General features: G+C 35.4%; 1 protein-coding gene across 2 annotated transcripts in view; it reads left to right on the top strand.

The window, feature by feature from the left end:
- The window catches only part of LOC117426259 (SEC14 domain and spectrin repeat-containing protein 1), a 34886-nt gene extending 24920 nt beyond the window's left edge, over nucleotides 1-9966 (top strand). For both annotated transcript variants that reach the window (XM_034043663.3, XM_034043664.3), the window contains exons 12-19: nucleotides 738-932; nucleotides 1312-1426; nucleotides 1902-2061; nucleotides 2797-2878; nucleotides 3001-3123; nucleotides 5308-5499; nucleotides 7297-7418; nucleotides 9013-9966. In XM_034043663.3, the coding sequence (XP_033899554.3) occupies nucleotides 738-932; nucleotides 1312-1426; nucleotides 1902-2061; nucleotides 2797-2878; nucleotides 3001-3123; nucleotides 5308-5499; nucleotides 7297-7418; nucleotides 9013-9235 (1212 nt within the window). In that variant the 3' untranslated portion in view covers nucleotides 9236-9966. The remainder of the gene's footprint in view (nucleotides 1-737; nucleotides 933-1311; nucleotides 1427-1901; nucleotides 2062-2796; nucleotides 2879-3000; nucleotides 3124-5307; nucleotides 5500-7296; nucleotides 7419-9012) is intronic.
- Nucleotides 9967-15287: the final 5321 nt, after the last annotated feature.

Genomic DNA, 15287 nt, shown 5'->3' with positions numbered 1-15287 from the left:
AAAGGAACCCATTCACACATGGTTTAATAGTACAGCATTCTATCAATGACACCTATTTAGCAACTCATTACATTCAGTAGTGTATTTTGCACAATTATGAATCAAGACCCAACCAGAACGGAATTCCAAGTATTGATAATGTGTCTGAATTATTCTCAAGCTGTAACCTCTTAATCTTAGTATAGCTTGTGTAACGTGTGAGATCATTCTTTAACATGTACTATAACCTTAATAAGCTAATAGGTTGCACTCATGCTGTATTTTTAACATTTGAAGAATGTTATTTACAATGAAGTTCATAAATCATGATCCTAATCTGTTATAAAAGTCATATTAAAAATCGTGCTTAACAGAAACTCAATATTTCATACATTCTGGTGGTAGTTTTTGTTCCAGTAAGGAAGAGATTTGTGAACTAAGGAAATTAAACTAAACAAATAGATGAGAAGATGAGCCCCATCTGTCAGTCATCTACCAACTGTTGCCTGCAGGGATAGATGCTGAAAGAGACTGATTTTTGAAGTAATTTATTGGCAGTACATATCAATGTCCTTAAGTTCTTTAGATTTATAAAACACTGTACTTGTGTGCTTCAGTATGATCTGGTTACTGATAAAATAGGATACACAGAAGGCTATATATAATGCATAAACATAGTTAAAAAATGCAGATGAATGGCATTGAGATTATTCTAATTTGTAAAATATGAAAATGTGTCTTCTTTTCTTCATTGACAGGAATGGTTTGCTGTGTACGTAGAGCTGAACCAGCAGATTGCTGCCATGTTGAACGCTGGTGATGAGGAGGACCTGGTTGAACTCAAGGGTCTTCAGCAGCAGTTGAGTGATGTCTGCTACCGGCAGGCCAGCCAGCTGGAATTCCGGCAAAATATTTTGCAGTCGGCACATGAGTTTCACGGCGTTGCCCAAGATGTGAGCTTTGTTTTCATTTTAATAAGTATCTGTAAACTAAAAGGTGAAATACACAAGATAGTTACTTAGACACCCTATCCATCGATATATCATCAAAAGATATTTCTTTAGTTTTTCTTCTCATTGTTCTTATCACCTTTGTTTTTTAATTATACGAGAATCCGTTTTCCATTTGTGGTGAAACTTGGTTATGACATTCTTTAGCAAAAGTTATTGCTAGTATCGGCATTCTGAGGCTATATGGAGGCAAATATGGATCCGTATGTAAATCACACTTTTGTGCAAGTACAAAAGGTGGATGTCAGTCACAGTGATCTACTTTTGATGATCCTGATCATTTTGTATTTAGTAGTTACTAATAATCCTCTTTTTATTTTAGCTATCCCAACAGTTAGATGGCTTACTCGGGATGCTGTGTGCAGATGTAGCTCCTGCTGATGGTGCAGCAATTCAACAAACCTTAAAACATCTGGAGGAAAAACTCAAGAGTGTGGGTAAGGTTACCCTAACATTTTATTTTCTCATGCTGTTACAGAAAGCAAAAAACATAATCATCATAATGGCCAAAAAAAAAAAAAAATGCAACCGCAAAACCTAAGGTTTCTTAAGGGATGTAGGAAACATCAGTACAAGTAGTTTCCCACAGTTAGCGTAGGAGTTACACTAACTAGTAACAAGATCCAGACTAATACAATTTAATTTAGTATTCTGTCAGTTGAAGGCATGTAAAATGTTAAGTGCAGGGATGGCAATTCCAGTCCTGAAGGCATATTCTACTCCAGGTTCAATTTGTATAATGAAATAATTAACAGCTATAATAGGGCCTTAATGGAGGTTTATTTGGTTTAGTTTAACAGTTTAGAACATACTTGGAACAAAGACCTGGACTGGAAGGGCCATTGTTGCTTTCTCCTAGTTTGGTGATATTGGAATAAGGAATTTATTAATAAGCATTTTTGCTGTGTCTAGGTGGAACTCTCCAAGGCTTGAGGGAAAAGGGCCAAGTTCTTCTAGATCAGATTTCTAACCAGGCATCCTGGGCCTATGGGAAAGATGTTACTATTGAAAATAAAGAGAATGTCGAACATATACAAGGTGTAATGGAGGATATGCAGCTTCGCAAACAAAGGTTAGTTTGATTGTTTTTATTTATTTACTTATTTATTTTAGTTTTTCTAGGATTAGTTGCTAATCTGGTGTAATTGCTAGATACACATTTATAGTAATTTAGTAACCGATATGTAACAGTCTGTCAATGGCATGAGGTAATAATACTAGATACTGTTTACCTATTAGCTTTGATCTAAATGGCAGCGGATTGAAATATTGTCATCCTTTAGTTTGTCAGTGAACCAGTATTGGGAGAACCATTAACATTTTGATCTTGCATTTTGTTATGTAAAAAAACACTATACGGAGAGTCATTTATTTTATTACAAGAAAATATTATAGGTGGAACACATTTTCTAAGGGTTTATTATGGACAACACAAAAATGTGATAGGGGTGTTGGAAGACTCCTTTTTACTGTATTTAGCAATTCTGATCATACTCCAGAGGATCAAATGTCAGTTTCAAAATTGATGATTCACCTTTTGATATAATTATTCAGTGGAACTAAGGCACAAATAGAATCTGAATCTGTTGTGTGTTTGATGGACTGTTGTGAAGAGCTAAGGGTTATTGACTTCCCTGATAGATATATGGTTATGGTTCTAACTTTTAGTGTCAATCCTTTTGAATGTTTAATTTCCCTTTTGTGTACCTTCCCTGACTCATAAATCACACTGGTTGTATATTGTGATGTAGGCATTTTAGATGGCACAGTAAAGATATATCCCTCAAATCTTGTGTGTTCTTTCAAGGTGTGAAGATATGGTAGACGTGAGGAGATTAAAAATGCTTCAGATGGTGCAGCTTTTTAAATGCGAGGAAGATGCAGCTCAGGTACAACTCTCGCCAATTTATATATACTGTGTTGCTGCATATGATAACAGATAAAGAATTGAAAAAAAGCTTATGGTGTGCATTTTACTCTACTTTTGTTTTTTTTTATTTTATTTATAAAGGCAGTTGAATGGTTAAGTGAGCTGCTGGAGGCTCAGCTGAAGACCCACATCAGACTAGGAGATGATGCACAGGAAGTAAAAACTTTATTGGAAAAACACAGAAAATTTGTTGATGTTGCACAGGTATGTGACAATCGTTTTAAGTATTGCAGATAACGTACAACACATGTATTTACTTTTAAATGCATGTTTTTAGTTCATATTATTTTGTTTTGACTCAGCTTTAAGTTATGTAACATTAATTATTATTTAATCAATTTCCTTATTACCGGATTCTGCCAAGTCAATGCCCAGGGGGTGTAAAGTTGTTGTTCAGGCAAAAGTGTGTCGGGGGGGGGGTGTTGACTCAGGCAGGGCCAAAATTACAGGCATTATTAACAATTGATATATAGAGTACGTTTACAATTAGGTATGCTTAAAATTCAAAAGTAGAACACAGCACACATTCACGCTAAAGAATCAAGAAGTGCAGTTAATACATTTATTGACTGGTAAAACACAATTTAAAGTAGGTGATGGTGTCCATCAAATCAACATTACGAAGGTCACTCTTGAAATCAGGACTTAAAGGATGTGTTGCAGTAAGAATACCTCTGTTAAGAAAGGGGAACAAGACTAAAAGGCTAAAATATGCACAAGAACACAGAAATTGGACTATGGAACAATGGTCAGAAGTGCTTTAGACTGTTGATGGACAGACAATGACACCGGTGCTTTCTGCCAGTTCTGTTGTCAATTCAATGCTTGTCTTCTTTCTATTCCTTAAGGATATTATCTTCAAGTATTGCTCATCCCTGTTAGACAGCTTTTTGGGTCTTCCAGTCCTGGGTTTGTCAATTACAGATGATGTTTCTCTGTATTTGTTGATTATTCTTCGGATACCACATCTTGAAAATCAAGCAATGTGAGCTGTTTCACTCATGCAAGTCAAGGTTGTTATAATAATAGAAAACACTAGTGGAGGCTTTGAGTAAATTGTTGATGCTCATAATGCATCTGAGTAGAAAAATGCAAAAATGTGCAAGACTTTTTCACAGCAGTGTGTGTGTGTGTGTGTGTGTGTATATATATATATATATATATATATATACATATATATGTGTGTGTGTGTATATATATATATGTGTGTGTATATATATATATGTGTGTGTGTATATATATATATATATACATATATATATATATATATATATATATATATATATATATATATATATATATATGTATATATATATATATGTATGTAAAAATATAGATATATATAAAGAATATGGATTGTAGCATAACAACAAAACTGCCTAACCAGTCTGTATCATCTCCTCCGAAACCGCCAAACTACACATTTTCATCATCTGAACCTTCATCATTGATGAGGCAAGCTGTTGTCTGAATCATTAATGCACAGAGCAACTACTTCTAGGCAGTTTTTTCTATTCATGTGAGCCGCGATATTTCCCCTCAGGAATTATTTGCGTATGGTTATTAAAAGTGTCTGTATTAAATCACTGAGCTTGACTTGTAGAGTAAGGTTCTATTTAAAGGATTTCCCGATACTGAAAACATTATACAATGTAAATTGGAAATGTTTTAAAATGCATATAAGAAGTCTTATTCTTTTGGTAAAAGTGAAAATTAATGTGGGCAGTGTTATGTAAATGTCCAGAAATGAGGAGAAATGAATGATTAAGTTTTGCTTTGTGCAAAAGTACATTTATTTTTAAACATTCCCATAGTCTTCATTTGCAGAAAATAATTATTTTCAAGCATCGCCATGAAGTATGTTCATATTGTTTGTATGTAATTTTCATTCTGCTGCCACTGACCCACCACCTCAACCTTCAACGTGTGAACTAAGATGGCCAATATATTGGGGTCATGTGACCTCATAACTCGGATACCATTTGAGGTAGTGACCTTAAGATTTGCAGGGCTTTATAAACACTGTATCTAAATGTGTTGGTGACCACGACATTGACATCTGACCCAACATGGCTGCCATATTGCGGTCGTGCCAATTTAATTCTCGAGTATAGAGACTGGACCAGGAAAAAGAAACTGTTTCACTGCGACATTGTGTTAACCTCTGGCTTCATTGCTAATGATCTTTTTCACATATCCATGTTATATCTTGTTTACAAAGTATTCCAACAGAGATGCCACTACCCTGGATTCTTTGTTTTTGTTCACAAAAAAAAATTAAACATTTTTATTTCATATTTTATTTGCTATTTTTAGATGTTTTTTTTTCTTCTTTAGGCATTTACTGACTGGAAACTGACCTTATTGTGTCTCTTGTATTTATCCCAGAGCACGTACGATTATGGAAGACAGCTGCTCCAGGCCACTGTGGTTTTGTGTCAGTCACTCCGATGTACTACAAGGTCTTCAGGGGACACACTGCCTCGGCTCAACAGAGTGTGGAAGCAGTTCACAGTAACTTCTGAAGAAAGGGTGCATCGATTGGAGATGGCCAGTACATTTCACACTGCAGCTGAAAAGGTGGAGTTACATATGTTTTAAAGAATACTCTTCTTTTAATAATTCCAAGGCATTTTCAATAATGTAAAAACAAAAATGTAAACCATGTTTTGAAAGACTTACTTTGAAATAGGTTTGTTAGGGATAGGTGCAGTATATGCACCCACCAGTGATCCAACAATTCAGTTCATGTTAAATACCTCAGTTTACTGTTTAGTTTACTTAAGTAGCGGGGTTCTGAAAAATATAGCATTACACGTCCCCACGTGTTGTTACAACTGTTTAAATAACATACCTGTAATATTTCTTTTCATTGTTAACATCCGGACAAGTTTTTATACTTAGACGTTTTAATTCTGTCTCAAAGGTATTTTCAAGATGGCTGCCTAATGCACTCTGGTTTGAGATCAGAGGTGTGTCCACTCTGATTACTGCCTGCAGGCATCGTTTTTTTTTTCCTTCCCATATTAGTGACAAAGGTGTGGTTTCAATATCTATCTATAAATATGTTTGGACCCCAAGCCGAAATACGACCGCTTCGGGATGCAGATTATTCACTTTACCTGAAGCTGATCTGAAGAAGATCCGCTTTTGTCCTGTTGAAATGTAAATAAACGGATGGTTTGATAATTTTATTTGAAAGCCTAGGTCGGAAATGTATTTATTAGGCTACCGCATTAACATTTGTACCGCTTCAGTCTCTTAAATATTTCCAAAGAACAGCACTAGAGAATATATTGTACTGTAAGAAACATGAAAATACAAATTATGTATTAGGTTTGCAAAGCAGTTGTCCAGGTTTTTGAATGATGTAAAGCAGGTCAGAATGACCCATTTTGTGGTTTGGGAAGCTGCTGTTTTACTGAAACACTTTCCTGTTGCATATCCCTGGGATTTTAGGGAAGTTGCAACTGTGTGATGATGTGTAGGGAATGCTTTATTGGGACTGTATATTACTGTTGTTCCTGAAAACAGGAAGCATTTGGTTTATTGTTTCTTTACATAATCAAGCATTAATTCGCATAAATATGTCAGTCACTTTATATTAATGATATTTTGTATTATTAAAAAAATACCGGTATATCCTGGCGCTGCAACACAGCATCGCCGCAATGTATTCAGTACTGAGTGGGCTCCACAAATGGCGCCTGTAATTGAGTACCTAACTGCATCACGAGATTGACTGTCCTATCCTTCTTTTATATAGGCCTAGCCCAATCCCGGATGTCCTGTGGAGGAGTAATTATATATATATATATATATATATATATATATATATATATATATATATATATATATCTCAAAACACGTGCTGAATATCATTTTGCAACAAGTGAAAACAAAAAGAAAATCGATATGCCGCCCAACTACATAAAACATTCTCGTGGAAACACGGTTTTACTTAACGTATTTACCGATCTAGTTATGATGGAGTTCTATGGGAACAGTGATTAAAAAAAAAAAAAACTATAGTCTTTTGCAATCAGAAAATCTGTGGTGAACCCCGCTCTGACTACGTTGTGTGTCTTAGTTCCTGGTATGGGACGCTTTTGTGAACATCGCAGTCTTATGGGAATTGTTGTTCGGCATGGTGATGTTGTAGCACTGTTATGGGCAGTCGCTGTAATGGTCTGCGCTGTAATGTCCGTCGCGGTTTTGGACTCGCTGTTATGTCATATAACCGTTTATACTTATTATATGTACTGTGTGTGTATAATTTACATTGCCAAAAGAAAACAAAAAAAATATAAATGTAAACAAAAAGGGCATTTATTCTGTTTTTCTATGTTTCCATTTATGCTTTGATTTATTTTACAGATTCTAAAGGAATGTCCAGAACAGCCTAAAGTCTGTATAGATTTAGAAGCGTATGAAGAAGTTGAAGCAGTGGGTAAATCTCTGCTGGACAGACTAACTGTGCCTGTAGTTTACCCCGATGGGTAAGGAACATTTGTGCAATATTACACTCAACTACCGGTATATAAAATCATATATGTACTGTATACAATGTAGTTTGATATACAGTACATGAAACTATGCTTGACTGTTAATATATATATATATATATATATATATATGAGCATCAAAAGAAACTTACCACGATTATAACCCATGTATTTTCGAACAAAAATAAGGTATATAAAACACGTGCTGAATAGAGTAGTGTAGAGTAGTGGTTAGGGCTATGGACTCTTGACTGGAGGGTCGTGGGTTCAATCCCCAGTGGGGGACACTGCTGCTGTACCCTTGAGCAAGGTACTTTACCTAGATTGCTCCAGTAAAAACCCAACTGTATAAATGGGTAATTGTATCTAAAAATAATGTGATATCTTCTAACAATTGTAAGTCGCCCTGGATAAGGGCGTCTGCTAAGAAATAAATAATAATAATAATAATTCTGCAACAAGTGAAAAACAAAAAGATCGATATGCCGCCCAACTACATAAAACATTCTCGTGGAAACACGCTTTAATTGCATGGAGGTTTTACTTAACGTATTTACCAATCTAGTTATAATGGAGCTCTATGGGAACAGTGATGAAAAAAAACTATAGTCTTCTGCAATCAGAAACTCTGTGGTGAACCCCGCTCTGACTGCATCGTATTGACAAAATGTTTTTGGTTTCTTTTTAATCACTCGATCATTCATCACTGACCATGACACGCTTGAGTGACTATGACTGAAGCATATGCACTTAATCACCTAATTATTATTATTAGCATTTATTTCTTAGCAGACGCCCTTATCCAGGGCGACTTACAGGTGTTACAAGATATCACATTATTTTTACATACAATTACATTATTTTTTTATACATTATTGCATACAATTACGCATTTATACAGTTGGGTTTTTACTGGAGCAATCTAGGTAAAGTATCTTGCTCAAGGGTACTGCAGCAGTGTCTCCCACCTGGGATTGAACCCATGACCCTCCGGTCAAGAGTCCAGAGCCCTAACCACTACTCCACACTACTGCCCATTGAGACAGTTGATTGGACACTGGATATGGAGTGATTTCAACTGTTGAATTGCAAGCTTGAATAAAAGCAATAAAGAAAATAACAGAAAAAAAACAATATGCCACGTCTGTCAAGAGAGCTGCATCTCTGTGCAATCGGCATGTTGGAGGCTGGACTAGGGGAGCGTACTGCGGCTTGCTGTCTTGGGTGCTCACAGCCAGCAATTTCAAACCTTGCGAGATGGTATAACCAGACACACTCTGTCAATGACAGGCCACGAACTGGGAGACTAAGAGTCACAACACCTGCCCAAGATAGACAGATCATTTTGCAGCATCTTCGTGATGTCAATTGTTAATCGGAACAATAAAAAGTCACTGCACATGCTCTAAAACAGAGTTTGACATTTTTCGATGATATCTAGTGAATTTTATACAAATATAAGTGATAAGTTTCTTTTGATGCTCAAATATAAGTGATACGTTTCTTTTGATGCTCAGTGTGTAATATATGTATAAAATATGAATTATTCTATAGAATTTATATGTTTTTTTTTTTTTTTAATTTATAGAACTGAGCAGTTTTTTGGGAGCCCTAGTGACATGGCTTCATCTGCAGAACACGTCAGGGAGAAGATGAAGATTGTTGGCATGAAGAAGCTACAGCAAGAGGAGGAGGAACAGCAGGAGGATGATGAGGAGGATGAGGAAGAGGAGGAGGAGGATGAGGAGGATGAGGAGGAGGAGGAGGAAGAAGGAGGAAAGCCAGATAAGGCTGCTTCAGCAAATAGCTAATGGACTCTCCTGTGTCACCTGATACAGAGCCTGCAATCTACAAGTCAGCATGGCATCTGCCTGTCATAACTCTGCATATACTGCATCAGAATGCATTCCGCAGCCATGGACAAATTACTTCCATTCTAATACACTACGCCTCGCCAAGCCATATTAACTTATCATGTGCTGCATAAGGCTCCTCCTCCTCCTCCAGTTATATTATTGAAGAAAAATACTACAAACATTGCACTGAACTTCCCTCAAAGCTTTACCTGGCCTGTCATTTGTTAATGCTAACAGTTGACTCAAGATTTTAATGGTGCTACTAAAAGTATAGAATGTCCAAGTGCTACTTCTGTCCTTGTTATTACTTGGTGCTGTAGAATTTTTAGGCTTTAGGCAAACTTCCTGTTTGTAGACAGTAAGAAATGTATTTTATAATTTTTGTCTTAATTTGTTATACCTTAAAATGTTGCTGCATCTTTTGTATTGTGCCAATACTCAACCTGCCCTGAAGGCCTTTGATACCAATGTAAACTGCCTAACCTGCTGTTTTTAAGTATGTATTGATTGTATGTTTAAGCAGATATTGGCAAGTTAAACCAGCTTTTTAAAAATTTTCCAAGATTGCTGTGATACCCATGCACTTCAAGAAACAAGTGATGGACAAAGCTTTGTTTAAATAATTATTATAATAATAAAAAATGGAAAGCTTTGTTTCAATAAATAAACTATTACATGGGAACTATTATCTTTGGTATATACATGTGATTATTCTTGTTTGTTTCTTGTACCCAAGCATGCTTTTTGTAACACCTGCTGTTTTATTTTAGGGCACAGGAAATCTGAAAGTATTTATTTGGAGTTTGTCGTGCCATGTAAAAGTTGGGAATGTGGCTGCGAAGCTGGGGGAGATCTGTGTATAATCCTATCTGGCCACTAGGTGTCACTACTGCATAATTTCACAGCAGAACAGGTTCTGCTGGGCAGCTTTTAATTGTCATCAATGAATATATGTAAGCACTAGCTGATGCATTAATATTCCAAATGGTTTTTTTTATTCCTATTTGGCCACTGTATCTATTCTGTTTTAAGTTGACATATTTTCTGAAGATGTTTTGAGAAATGCTTCAATTTTTTTTTTTACTACTGTATAATATTGCTAAGGGTTCATAATATACTTTTAATGTATTTCACTTCTAGAATTGAATTTTCCCCTATTCCAGACAATTACCACAAAACAGGAGCACTTTAACAGTGTTACATTGTTACTGACAATTAGAATACTTGGACATAAACATTTTAAACACTATAATAATAGATATAGGTAATGTACTTTTTGCAGTTACAACTGAGCTATTACATAAAACAATGCTTAAGTAAATGATATTTGGTACTTCACCAGTTTAATTTGTCATATAAAGTTAACACACATCTGGCCATGGAATCTGTGAAGATCTATACCACACCTGCAATTTTCTGCCATAAACCATAATTGTATCTATTGCTTATATATGTCTATCAGCAGCACATCTTAATATCAACACCAAAGCATTATCCGCTCCCCTTGCACGTGATAAATACTTTTTGAGCAGTCTAAAAAAGTTTTACTCTTGTCCAACAGATGCTGGAGTGATATTTATGCAGTAGGGTTGAATTACTTACATTATAAGATAACATTTGGATTGGGGCTAAGGTAGAAGTCTATTGCACATTATATTTAATAAAATAATAATAATACAAAATGTGGTGCATGAAAATAGATGTAATTTCTGATCGGACAACATATATTTGGAGTTTGGTATCTATGGCAAACTAGTGAGTTTGTGAAACAGTTGTAAACCTAGCAATGCATAATCTAAAATTGAAAGTAAGTCAAAGATATGTGTAACAAATGAGCATACTTTGCTGGTTGGTGACCTTTGTGCATACTGCTTCATGTAATACTTCAGTGGTGTGCAAGGACAGTAATTGGTTGGAATAATAATAGCATGTCAGAACTCTGGAACTGGACTGGAAATAACAGCTGGAGTGGTGAAGATGTACAGTAAATTCCAAATCTTTACTTGGAATAGCTAGAAAACCAGACAAGAATGTAAACTTCAGAAAGCCATGATTAGAAAAAAGGTAGTTGTGTGATGAAAAAATATTTTTAAATTTATCATTTAATTGTATCTTAGGTGGGATATACATTCAATAATTAGGTATTGGTGGATCTACAGATAATCTTGATTTAAATAATATTTATAGATGGGGTTAAAAGGCAGTGCATTAAATAGAAAAAATATGATACTGGGGCTGGGAAAATACTTACAATACCAATGTGCTGTAGGGCCACACATTTTACAGACTGGACATCAGCTATACAGCAAGCAGACACAGGATTGCTTCCAGATAATCTATATACAACCTAAAGTTTATGTTTAGTAGATAACTTGTTAGATAACAAATGTGTCCATGACAGATTATTGGCAGTTACTTGGTAGTTATGACATAAATAGCAGTCACTGATAAAGATGTTAACTTGAAGTCAAGAGATGACATGCTCTGTGTTATTTTTTGTATTCTGTAGCCCTGATTCAGTCAGAGCTAAATATAAAAGACTATGCAAACCACTGTTTGAAAATCACTGCTTGTTATGTTAGAAGAATGATAACCAAGGTTTGAAAATAAATTTTCTTATGTCTCACTAGCTTTAGAAATATTACCTCTTGCCCCTTTTCTTCTGTTGAAGATCACTTGGTGCCAAAACTTAACTGAGACATAAGGTTCAATTTTGATGATCTAAACCATGGCAGATTTAAATTCAACAGCTTTTTGTGAATCCTCTGGGACAGAGAGGGGTTATGAGTTGAATAGATGGCTATTTTGATCTGCCACTGTTCAGAAAAATATACCCCACTGACTTGCAGTGTTATGTCAGACAACTATTTGGGCCTCATTGAGCCAAGTTGTAAAGTTGAGAAGCATGGCATTGATGAACTCCAAGGTTTGGGAGCTGAAACTCTTAATATTAAAACAATGTTCTGGGAGCCTAGCCAGATTCTGTCATAACATTTAGATTGAATACAGAAGTTGTATTGTGTAAGTTTAACTTTAAATTCAGTTTAACTCAGTAAATATTGAAAAACACAATTTCTCACCTTTAATTGGCTTTCAGGGTATTTATGTAACTTGTTTTTGAGGTGTTGGTTTAACTGCTGGGCGGCCTGTCTGTCTGCTCTCTGTCATCTGCTGCTCTGACAACTTCTAAATTTAACCTGCTGTGATTTAATGCTGGGTGCTGGATGGTCACTTGGGAAAATTTATCAGTAGTTCCAAGCAGATGGTAACTCTATGCGGAGCCTGTGGTTCCTCTGATGTCCTTGACTTGTCTGAGTTTCTGATATCCGCCACTCTGTGTTACTTTCTCAGCTGTTTCTTAAGTTTAGCAGCTGCAGCGTCACTTGCCCAAGTGAAGTAAAGTGGTTCTGTAAAGTCATAGGAAGATCTCTGCTCACTGTGACGCCATTCCATTTTTACTTAGTAGATAATTTAAAGCTCAGTAGTGACCCATATTTTTACATGGAATGTTGTTACAGAAGCCCATGGCTGTTTGGCTTCCTGAGTGATTTAAAAGGGCTTAACTGCTATGTGTTTATAATATCTACTTTGTTTGGAAATGTAAAAAACTATTGAACACCTCTATAGCACTAGAAGATACAAACATTTACCAGTATACTCTCTGAGTATAGATTACACAATTTACTGTGGTGTATTTATAATTATACTTGCACTAAAAGTGTGCTGCTCTGCAGTATGCTTGCTATTGAATCTGCAGTTTGGTCAGTTTTTACAAAGATAACAAAAATACAGATTGATACAGAATATATATAATATGTAATTAGGACTGCTAATTAATCACAGTTAACTTCTGTGATTAATGTGTTCATTTTTTGGGAGATTATTTTTTTTAACGCACATAAATCACACTCCTCTGTCTTGTCACTTTTAACATACCATAATTAATTTCCTGCAGCACCGTTTTAATACACTCAAGTGCATTCCAGGATTGAATCGGTGTAGTCATCGATTTTTTTAAAAAACATTTTTTTGATGGTTCATTGGATAGAAAGAGGGTTACTTGTATCTACTGTCAAAGTGAGTTCCAGCATCACAGAAGTGCATCTAGTCTGCTGTACCACCTGCATGCTGCTAAACATGCTTTCACTTCTCAAAATAAACTTTCTAGTAGTTCTTCTGCTACTGACAAAAACAATACAACAAATGAAACCTGTCACTTTCGACAGAGTACTCTTTTAGAAACCCATGAATCAAGCTAAGTATGATACTATAACCAGTGCTGTTGCAAAGTCGATAGCTAACATTGTAGCTTTGTTTTATTTCAATAACCACATTTATTTTAAACACTATTACAATTATGGAGGATATAAACATTACTCAGTGAATGGTTTTTTTTTTTTTAGGTAATTTCAAGTTTAGTAAAAGAGAATTTACTAAATTATTATTACTATTTAAAAGCAATGAAAAGCATTGTAAAGGAAACTTATAATTTTAAATGCATAAAGTGAGTAATAAACGTGATTTAGCAGTTGGTTTAAACAGTGAGCAGTGTTTTGGGAGCCCTATAGTGACATGGCTTCATCTGCAGACCACATCAGGGAGAAGATGGATATTGTTGGCATGAAGAAACTACAGCAAGAGGAGGAGGAAGAGGAAGAAGCCAGATGAGGCTGCTTCAGCAAATAGCTAATGGACTCTCCTGTGGCACCTGATACAGAGCCTGCAATCTACAAGTCAGCATGGCATCTGCCTGTCATAACTCTGCATATACTGCATCAGAATGCATTCCGCAGCCATGGGCGAATTACTTCCATTCTAATACACTACGCCTCGCCAAGCCATATTAACTTATAATGTGCTGCATAAGGCTCCTCCTCCTCCTCCAGTTATATTATTGAAGAAAAATACTACAAACATTGCACTGAACCTCCCTCAAAGCTTTACCTGGCCTATCAGCTGTTAATGCTAACAGTTGACTCAAGATTTTAATAGTGCTACCAAAAGTGTAGAATGTCCAAGTGCTATATATATATGCATAATCATGATACTGGTGATAAACAAGACTTACATTTTCTTAGTATTAACAACATTATTACTTATTGTTGTCCTGAAGATAATGCCAAGCAAATCAGCTTTCATTAGCATTACAGCATTATCATTAGTTTTCCAGAGTTTATTCAAATTTGATATTGCATTTTACTGAGGATTTTACTTTACAAGCTATCACAAGGCTTTTTTTTTTTCTAGTTCATTGTTCAGCATTGGTAGGTTTACATTTGTTAAAACAGCAGGCGGTATCCAAAGTGAAAAGATTCCAAGAATATTCTGCTTGCTACATTGCACAAAGCATCCTGTTTGCGTGAGTATTTTTGATTGTCGTTAAAAAGAAAAAAAAAAAAACATTAGCTGACACTGAACTTTCACAGCTGTTTCTCTAGACTGAAAATAGTCCCAGTCCAGATCCAAGTTAAATACAGGCTCAACTGGACTAACAGCTTTGTTTTGTTTATTTAAGTGTTTAAATAAAACAGAAAGCAGACTTAAGCAGACCATTTGATCACATCCCCTAATTATTTCATCCTAAACCCATATATAAGATTTCACCCTGCTCTAGCTTTGTTTGAAAAGTTGAAGCAGCTTTCTGCCATCTAAACATTCTGAAAGAACACGACTCAAAACTCTGAGCACTGCAACACATTATCTTTTTGTGCACATCCAGAGATCCAAGCCTATCACTGACACTGTATTGGTGGTCAAATCTTCTGATAGATAAAACCAAATGGACAATAACTGCCTTTGTTCAAATTGGTAAAAATGTCAATGTTATGTGAATGCAGATTAAGACCAGAAAGAAGTTGTGGACAATATGAATACCAATATGTATTTAAAATCTTGATGGAATAGTAATATGTATTTAATTAATAAAATTAAGCTTTAAAAATTTTCCATGAACAGGACCCATTGTCAATTCTGTGGTAAATTGTCTCCACAATTATAAGGGAATAAA

This window comes from Acipenser ruthenus, chromosome 11 (genome assembly GCF_902713425.1).
Source record: "Acipenser ruthenus chromosome 11, fAciRut3.2 maternal haplotype, whole genome shotgun sequence".
NCBI lineage: Eukaryota > Metazoa > Chordata > Actinopteri > Acipenseriformes > Acipenseridae > Acipenser > Acipenser ruthenus.
The sequence above is the reverse complement of the archived record's forward strand: the minus strand, read 5'-3'. Positions and strand labels throughout refer to the sequence as shown.